Genomic DNA, 9,673 nt, shown 5'->3' with positions numbered 1-9,673 from the left:
CTTTGGATATTTTTTCCAGCCCCAGGTTTTAAGACCTTTTTGACAATTTGATTTGTAACTTCTTTTTTTATTTTGGGCTTCCACACTAATAGGGGAAATCGACCCATCATGCATGGTTCCATACTTAATTGGCTCTTCATGCATATTATTGTCTTGGTGCAAATCATTTCCTTCCTCATTTAACACTTCAAACCTCATCACAGTCTCATTAATATTATTTTCTTCCAAATTTGTGTTGGATATATTCCCATTATTTGTTTCCTTTTTTTCGGTGTGTACCTCTTCCTGATTTGTCTCCTAACCATCATCCAAAGTCCAAAATCAGGAGGATCTTGGTTATTCTTGCTTGATATGAAAATTTCTTAATTGGCGCTATTGGCTTGATTGCCAACGATAGTCTCTGTCATTTCTGCTTTACCACAGTCGGCAGTAATTAGCTCCACTTGACCTCCACTTTTTTCTGACGCCTCCATACATAGATCGGATCGGTGACCATAGTTGCCACAAGAAAAACAAACAAGATGCAACCCTTCATACTCCGTGTTAAGGACGTTTCTCAGAACTGAGATACGAGGCACCAGCTTCTTTGACTAGTCTAACTTAACACAAATCCTAGCAAAACGCCACCGAGAATAAATGGAGGTAGCCCGATCAACTTTTAACACAATACCAATAGTAGACTCAACTTTACATAAGAAGCGATGATTATACAATCCAATTGGCAAGTTAGGAATACGGATCCAAGCAGCAATCTTTTTAACTTCATTCTCAGACGAGAAAAAGAAAAGTCTCCATCATTGCACAATCAGATAATGTCTTGCCACCATCCATGGTCCTCCAAGAAGAGCATGAGAATAATTTTCTTTATTTTAAAAATGAACCAAAAAATAGTCACAATACATATCGATCACATTTATCTTACCTTTCTTAACCTAGTCTTTATTCAATCGTTGTTCCATGTAGCCCAAACTTACTCTCTTTCCTAAGACTTTGACTATGAGCGCGACATGCTATGGTTTACACCATTCTTTGAACTCATCTTTTGTGATCGGTATAGTTGGGCACGGGTCAAAGGGTTTATTCTCTTTCGAGAGATCATCATCCTCTTTGTATCATCGATTCTCAAGGTCAGAATCGTCCTCCGTAACACTCTCACAAGGGTCCGTAGGGATCTCCTTCCATGTTCCCGGCATGGTCAACGGCAATTTCTTATAAGAAATCTTAGACACGACATTCTTGTCAATATTCTCTTCAACTTGGATCTTCATGCATTCAACCGATTTCTTCAAATCAACTTTATCTCTTGTTTTGACTTTTTTTCGTACTTTGTTGCATTTAGTCAATCACTTAAGTAGAAGCCCTCAGAAAAATGTTCATGAGTTTTTTCTTTCATGATGGCTCGGTTCTTAAATAAAGGTAAAAGTTGAATTGTGAATGTAAAAGTTATTTGTAATAAAAAATAAGTGTTAATGAAGAGTATTTTTACCAAAAATTTATTTTTTATTTTTTATTCTTAATTTTTTATTAATAGACTGAGTTGATCTTAATTCTTAAGTCTTAATAGATGATTATTAATGCGTGTCCAAGACCATGACATTATTTTTGGTTAGTTTGAAACTTGCTATTTTAAATTATTTTATTAGAAAAAATAAAAATGTTATTGAGTTATCGATTATTATTTAGAGTCTCGCTGGAAGCTAATGGGATATTTGTACAATGTGTACAATGGGCTGTATATTTACTCCAATATGAGTTGAAAATGAAAATTACTCACGAAATAATAAATTTAAAAACTCTTATTCAGTTCTTTCACATCAAATTTTAAATTTCAAACTTTTAAAAAATTCAGTTAGTTATTTCAGAAAAATAATCATCTGAAATCCTCCAATACTCTCTTCTTTTTCAACCGGCGGCCACCCCACCTTCATCAATAATCATCCCATTTCACCGTCACTACTTGGCTTGCCACACGCCACTCACCTTTAATAAAAATAACAATCTGCATATCTACTAAAATGACTATCCTAAATTGACCATTAAAATAGAAGAAGATGAATAAATAGAAGAAACTATTATTGTGGTGAAACATAATTTTAAAAGACTAGTCATGACAAAAGCGGCACTATTATGAAGCATAGGGTTCAAATAATGAAAGAAACCAACCATGCTTGGATCCGAAAAAGAAGAAGAGCATGGTGGTATAATCGGTGAGAAGAGGCTTAAAGGAATGGGGAGAAAGCGAAGCCGGTTCGAAAGAGAGGCACGAAAATAGCAGCAGCAACATTAGGTTGAGCGTCGGAGGGCGAGGCGCATCGGGCTGACTGACGGAGGTGAGGATGGTATTGGTGGGAGGATGCGGCAGCTTTGGTATGGCCGACGAGAAATTCATTGACGCAAGGTGAGAACCGAGAAGATGACGGTGAGTTTTGGACGTGTATTAGAAGTTACGGTAAGATTAGAAATAACCGTATATAGTGTGAATGGATTTAAATACTAATCTTAATTTTCAAATTTTTAAATTTAAAATTAAATAATTAATTAATGATCTAATTTTTAATTTTATCTTTTTTTTATTTATTGTATACATTGTATCTAATTAATATTGGTTTTCAATACTGTTTCTATCATTTAACTATCAACTTAATTTTTTTAGTTTAATAATTTAAAAACTTATTTTATCTCATATTTTTAAATATTAATAATAAAAAATAATAAATTCTAATGATTTGTGTAATCTTTCTACAAAAATATGCTCGGGTTTAAATGTAGTTGATTGTTAATGCGCATCAGGCAGCATGCACTTCACTACCCACCAGTGTGAGTGAGTCCTCTCTCTTCATTCTGTTTTTTGGTGCTCCCAACAAACTACCATCCGTACACTTTTTTTCTTCTTTTTCGGGGGTGTCAGGTATTGACACAACATTCACTCACTCACCATCACTGTTTCGATTTTCGAAGAAGAATAAGAAGAGGAGGAAGATCACACTCTGCGCCACACCATCACTTCAGCTTCAACACGCAAACTCTCTTATACCTCTTAATGTAAGTAAGCTTTGCTCAGCTGGCAACCGTGATTTTTTTCCCCCTTTTTTTTGAACAAACCCTCGCATTTTTATTTTCTTAATTTGAATTTCTTTTGCCTTTTCCAATTTGGTGAATGTCATCACTCACATTTGCATGTTTCTCAAAGGTTCATACTTTCTCCAAAAAGAAAAAAGTTTATTTTTTTTGGGGCTTGCTTTTAAGTGCAATGCATGATGCATCCTGGTCTCTTCATTTCTGGTTTCTCCAACTGTGTGTTGTAGAGCACTGCTGATGAACTGACTTGATACCTGAAATAAGATGGGGAAAAAATCCAAAATTAAAAAGGAGGAAGTTGCTGAAGATTGGTGTTTTGTGTGCAAGGATGGTGGGTTGATGAGGGTGTGCGATTATGGGTAAGTTCAGCAACATAAATTATTTAGATGCTGTTTCATTTTTGTTTTGGTTAAATGAGAATCCATGATTTTGCTCATTTTTTAGCATGCACAAAGTTTTTCCATTACTTTGATGATCCAGGGTTATCAGTGGTTATTTCCGTGCTAAAATAATTGCTTTGATGATTTAGGGTTTTTTCCTTTCTTTTCTTTTTAAATACACCGAGTTTCATCTTTCTTGGTAGTCATTAAGCATAGGAGAAAACTAGAATTTCCTAGTTTGTCTTAATAGTAAATAATAAGTAGTAAACTTTGATATTGTAGTATACTTGGAAATATCTGATATAGTGTAACCAAGCACATCACTGTCACTAGTATGCTTCTTAATGATGATGAAGCTGGATTAGGAACATTTTACAAAGGTACACTTTGTTCTGTGAGTAACTTTCATTTTGATGGTTAATCCATGTTTCTTGTAGGGATTGCCTTAAATCTTATCATCCTTCTTGTGTGAAGGAAGATGATTCCTTTTTGGAGGCTGACACAAATTTTACTTGTGGTAAGCTGCTTCACTTTATCTCTATGGTCTATATAAGGTATTCGAACACATTTCTTTCTTTCTTTAGTTATTCATTTTTTTTCAAATGGTACATATTCTTGCAATGGATTCCAACATGAAGATGTCATTTCCTACCATAATATTTTAATCTGCAGATGCTTATGTCTAACTCAATCTTTACCATCGAACTTGCGTATCTTGAATATCTCAGACGTCCTTTAAAACATTTGGTATTCGATACGTCTTAAACCTTCATAGATGGCATATGTTATGTATTTTATTTTCTTAACGAGGTGGTAGTCTGGCAGAGCTTTGTGTTATTGAAGAACATGTCTTTATTGTCATGAGAAATGTGCTTTCTTGTATGCTTGGCAATTCATTTGAGATGGTAAGCTAAAATGTATGTTAGTCCATTCGGCATTAAATGACTTCCAGACAAATTCTTTTTGCAGATTCACATATCTGCTCACTTTGCCAGAAAGCCTCCAAGTTTAGATGCTTTTGCTGCCCAAATGCTGTTTGTGGGCGTTGCCTATGTGATGCTGAGTTTGTAGTTATCAATGGAACCAAAGGACTCTGTCATCACTGCATAAAACTTGCAATACTAATTGAAGAAAATGTTGACATTGATTCTGATGGAGTAAGATATAGCCCCAAGGTCCTAACTAGTATTTAGAATCCTAAAATTTTTTGATACTTAAGAAAGGAAGAAATCTTAAAAAGTTTGAAAACAAAGTTAACAAAAGGTCCATTTGTTTCTTTTTGTGTGTTTTTAGTTTTTTTACATTTTAGAATGTGTTTATACTAATTATGCAGGATTTTTATGCTGAGACAATAATAATGCAGCCTTTAAAAGGGATGCATTATTGGCTTATTGTTTTAGGGTGCGGTTGTTTCTGATTTTTTATTTTTCAAAGTGATTTTACAACTCAATTTTTTTATATAGTTGAAAAAAGCTGAAAATTAATTTTAATCAAAAGCTATAGAAGTATGTGAAACTGATTTTCAAGTAAAAGAAAAAGGGCTGAAACAAGCTCACCCTTAATGTGAAACAGGAACTAACTCGATACTATATATTTATATTCATATGGCTTACATGAAAGGAGATTTAGTATCCAAAATCTTACATTTTGTAGAAATTACAAAAGTCTCAGTTTTATATTAAACTTTAAGTAGGGAATTATTGTATTGAATCTTGGATTGAACTCTGACATGAACAAAAAGTTTCATGCGGCTGAATAAAATTCTGATGCAACTCTTGTGGAATTTACTTTGTAATGCAACAAGTTTAATATTTTTCTCATTGATCATAAAAAAGTGTGCTATTTCTTGTATGGTTTTCTTGTCACATATATTTTTTTGTGTTTTCCCCCTAATAACAGGGAAAGGTGGACTTCAAAGATCCCAGTACATATGAATGCTTATTTTCAGAATATTATGAAAATATAAAACGAAAGGAAGGGCTGAAGTCACAGCACGTTTCTAAAGCACATAAGGTCCTGAAGAGTGGTAGAAACTTGAAGTCCGTTGTTGGTCTAGACGAAATTGGTGAAGGGGAAGATGATATTGGAGAATCTGATGGGAGTGACTTTATAGTTTCTGACGATGATCTGTATAACACTGCTGGAGTTAAACACGCGAAGAAAAAGAAGAGGTGCGTCAAAAAGAAAAAATCAATAAATGGAAAGCTGAAAGATAAGCAAATGGAGTTTATTGGATGGTGTTCAAGAATTCTCATGGATTTTCTTCAGAGTGTTGGTAAAGACACGAGCAGGGAATTTTCTGAACAAGAGGTTGCTTCTATCATCATGGACTACTGCAAAGAGAACAAGCTTTTCGACCCCGAGAAGAAGAGAAAGGTGCTTTGTGATGTACAATTAAGGTCTTTACTTGGGAGGAAATCAGTGAATAGGAACAGTATATATAAGCTTCTCGCAAAGCATTTTTCTGATAACTCTGAGGACATGGAGGTTGATACCAGTATTACTTCAGAAGATAGGGATACCAATGAACGATTGAATCTTTCAAGGAAGAGAAAATTGATTTCGAGTACACAGTCTCATAAGAATGTAGATTTAGAAGAGCAGAAAAGCTGTTTTGCAGCCATTGTCAGTGCAAACCTCAAGCTTGTGTATCTGAAGAGAAGTTTAGTCGAAGAACTTTTGAAGCAACCAGAAAAATTTGATTGCAAAGTGATTGGAAGTTTTGTAAGAGTCAGAACTAATCCATATGAAATATTTCAGAAAAACCCACATAAGCTTGAGCAAGTACTAGGTAATTGTTTTTGGGATGGCCAGAAGTTACTGGTCACAGAGGGACAGCCTTCTGATTTATTTATTTTTAATGCAATCATAGTGGTTACTAGTTAATTTTACTGTATGTAAAACGTTAGTACTCTACCTAAGGTCATTGTTTGATTATCTTATTTCTAGAGTGCTCTCATATAAATGCATTGAAGGTATGTTCTATAGTGAAGAGCTGCAGAAGATTGCTTATGGTAAAATATGCAAGAAAAAGATAACTAATAATTTAAAGAACAAGAACTATTGGGAAATGAAATATAAAATGAGGTATAACATCTAAATCTTTGATCACAATATTTGTTCCCTAATAGCATAGCACATTGCTGCAGAATGTTGATTCCTTTTACTGGCTAGCAGATATTACAATATGCATATGTTGACTTTCTGTGTCTGCATCAACCACAGGAATAAACAGACCAAAGAATGATGAAATCAACAGAGAGATTCTGCTTACACTTTCAAATGAGCTAAATGATGTACCTATTTTGAAAGTTTCAGATGATGACTTTACAGAGGTATTAATACTGTTCTAAGTTCTATCAGACACCTAGTTATTTAGAATAGTTAGTTGATTGTAACAAGGTGGATTAGTTAGTTTTGTTTGCAACTCTTACAAGAAATTGTGCCTAGTTTTCAGGTTTAAGCTACATAGTCAGCAATGATCCTAGTTTGTATGTTCATAATTATTGACATACAGCATTATTTGCAGGAAGAATGTAAAGATCTGTGCGAGAGAATGAGAAATGGCTTGCTCAAACAGCCTACTGTAGTAAGTTTCCTGTGTATCACTGATGTAAATCATAGGGAAGCTGGAAGAGGCATTCATACCCATAGCTTCTGGAAAATAGATGCTTTTCTACATTTAGGGCCATTTGTCTATTTCGTAATTTCTAGTTATGGTTGGTCTCTTCGAACCCATATTTTTAGCTGTTTCATCACTTGTGGTTTGAGCAGTAGGGTTCTGGTGAATAAGAGTTTGACTTGAAAAATCATGTAATTGATCAGATTAATAGAGTAATGTAGAGAGATAATAACCGCCTCATTATGTTTCACAGCTGGAGCTGGATCAGAAAGCCAGGAGTCTGCATGAGGATATAATAAGACATGTATGTATCATATCGACTTTACGGGTTTTCTCTATCCCTTTTCTATTGTAAAGATAAAATTCAATATTTTTCAAATTGGAATTTTGTGTAGCCTAGCAATTAGAAAGGGTCTATGCTTTCGTAAAATAGATTGCAACAGATGCTATGCATGAGCATAAATTTAACAAAGGAAATAGTTTAGTTTATATTTTCAGAAGTTGTATGGTCAAAACTTATGCTAGTGCATAACTGAATCAAGAATACTACAAGGCTACAATTAATGGAAGTCTCATCTCACTTTTGCACATTCCAGCGGGTGCTAAACCTATTAGGCTGGCAATTTTGTAATTTTCCCTTTAAATTATCATTTTAACTTTTGTGCTTAATCTTCTTTTTCTAATAGCATGTGATGTTATTTGTCTTTCTATTCTGCTATATGTGACAGTGGATCCCAAGGGAGATAAAATTGTTACAAAATCGCATTGCTCTGGCCAATGAAAAGGGATGGAGGAAAGAATATCCTTTCATGATAATATTGGATTGTTACCTTAGAATAGCAATTAAAGGCCAAATATATATGCATTGTTACCCAGTTTAAAGCTGGATCAAGTATATCCAGTGCTCTTGGTAATGTCCAAACGAGCATTGTAAAAAACAATTCCTCTTCTCCTCCCAAGATAAAATGTAAGCTGGAAATCTATTACTGTTGTTTTGATTTGAATTCATTGTTTTCTATTATCTAATATTATAGGTTTGATTAGACATTGTGGCCCTTAACCATATTCCTGTACACTTTTTGAATACATGGACCGAAAAACAAAGCTTGAGACTCCATCAGAACAATCACGCTTATTAAGTGATATTCCAAAAGTAATACCTGAAACAGTTGATGTTAAATCGTCACCGGAAGCTTCCCCAAGAAAAGATGGCATTGAGCAAAATGACTTGTTGGAGTTCGCCATAGGAGAGACTCATAATTCTATTGGACTCGATTCCAACCACAATGGTTTTGCTTCTCACTTGAATAGATCGTCACGGGAAGGTTCCCCAAGGAAAGATGACATTGAGCAAAATGACTTGTTGGAGTTCGCTGTAGGAGAGACTCATAATTCTATTGGACTCGATTCCAAACACAATGGTTTTGCTTCACACTTGAATGGTAGAACAGATATTACAGGTTTACCAGGTTTTCCTTTGTACTCCCTCCTTACTTTGTATGCTTATTGAGTCCTCTGAAATAACTTATTTATTTTGTTCGTTCTAAACTGTACAAATTTGAGCCGATTTCTGCTCCATGTTTTCAAGAATCTGATACACATTTTAATTTGGTCACCGTGATTAATTAGAATTACATGTGTCTTTGAAATGTTTTCTGCTATTTCATTCTTATATTTAATCCACTATGTTAACTACTTAGATTGAGCAACCTTTAGATCTATATACACGTTTTTTCCTCATGTAAAAAAGTGACTTTTGTATTCTTCATTATGATAGATGGCAGAATGCTGAATGTAACTTTGAGTGCTACACAGACAATGAAGGAAAAGCAAAGCGTTTCAGTTGCTAACTCTGTTGAGGCAGGTATGAAGGGCAAACAGGATACAAGTACGCCGACCGCAAAACACAAAGTTCAAAATTCCATTCCACATGTTATTGTGTTGAGTGATGATGACGAAGAAGATGCAAATATTACTGATATTACGGCAAGAAGACAGGTGGTGGAGAATCCTGAGATTCCCGTTTGGCATTGCCTGACCCCTAAGGGTGAAAGAGTAGGAGCAGGCCCCTATTCAATGTCTATACTCAAACGTTGGAGCGAAATGCCCTCTTGCACTGTGGGACAATTTAAGGTCTGGAAGGCAGGTCAGAGTGAAGAAGAGGCAATATTTCTCACTGATGCTCTTCGCAGACATTTCCCCACCATCTAAGCTAAATTCCTTAGGTTTTTTGCATCACCATTGTTAATATATAGTTACATTTTGAGTTTTCAACACAGGTGCTTGTGTTTTGGTGTTTTTTTGTGTTTTTTTTTTTGGTTGGGTCCGGGGAGGAGGAGGGGGAGTAGCGACAGATTGACAGATGAGGGTGGGAACTATCTGGAGAAATATGTCGGATGAAAAAATGTCAAATTTGGTTTCTTCATGGTTCTTTAAAGGCCTCATCCTTTTTGGCTTTAAAATACTAGTCTTAAGAAACCAGCTGTGTAATTATGCATCATAAACACAAATGGGGGAAGTAATTGAAGTTCAAGTTTGATCGTCAAACCCTAGTGAAGCGTCTCAAACTATAAATCATTAAGAAATTCATACA

At 34.8% G+C, this 9,673-nt stretch overlaps 1 protein-coding gene across 3 annotated transcripts; it reads left to right on the top strand.

Annotated features, from left to right (window-relative positions):
- Nucleotides 1–2,804: 2,804 nt before the first annotated feature.
- LOC107477611 (uncharacterized protein At5g08430) lies at nucleotides 2,805–9,558 on the top strand. 3 transcript variants are annotated; one of them, XM_052259541.1, is made up of 11 exons: nucleotides 2,805–3,042; nucleotides 3,306–3,437; nucleotides 3,896–3,975; nucleotides 4,428–4,615; nucleotides 5,358–6,249; nucleotides 6,684–6,793; nucleotides 6,988–7,047; nucleotides 7,334–7,384; nucleotides 7,809–7,880; nucleotides 8,156–8,549; nucleotides 8,858–9,558. In XM_052259541.1, exons 2-11 carry the CDS (start codon nucleotides 3,343–3,345, stop codon nucleotides 9,289–9,291), a joined length of 2,376 nt encoding a protein of 791 aa, XP_052115501.1. In that variant the 5' UTR covers nucleotides 2,805–3,042; nucleotides 3,306–3,342; the 3' UTR covers nucleotides 9,292–9,558. The 3 variants fall into 3 exon arrangements, with proteins under 3 accessions (XP_052115501.1, XP_052115500.1, XP_052115499.1); XM_052259540.1 differs by having other exon boundaries at nucleotides 4,428–4,633; nucleotides 8,156–8,540; XM_052259539.1 differs by having other exon boundaries at nucleotides 4,428–4,633.
- The last annotated feature ends 115 nt before the right edge of the window (nucleotides 9,559–9,673 follow it).

Source organism: Arachis duranensis, chromosome 3 (assembly GCF_000817695.3).
Source record: "Arachis duranensis cultivar V14167 chromosome 3, aradu.V14167.gnm2.J7QH, whole genome shotgun sequence".
Classification (NCBI taxonomy): Eukaryota; Viridiplantae; Streptophyta; class Magnoliopsida; order Fabales; family Fabaceae; genus Arachis; species Arachis duranensis.
This window is presented reverse-complemented; position numbering and strand designations above follow the sequence as displayed.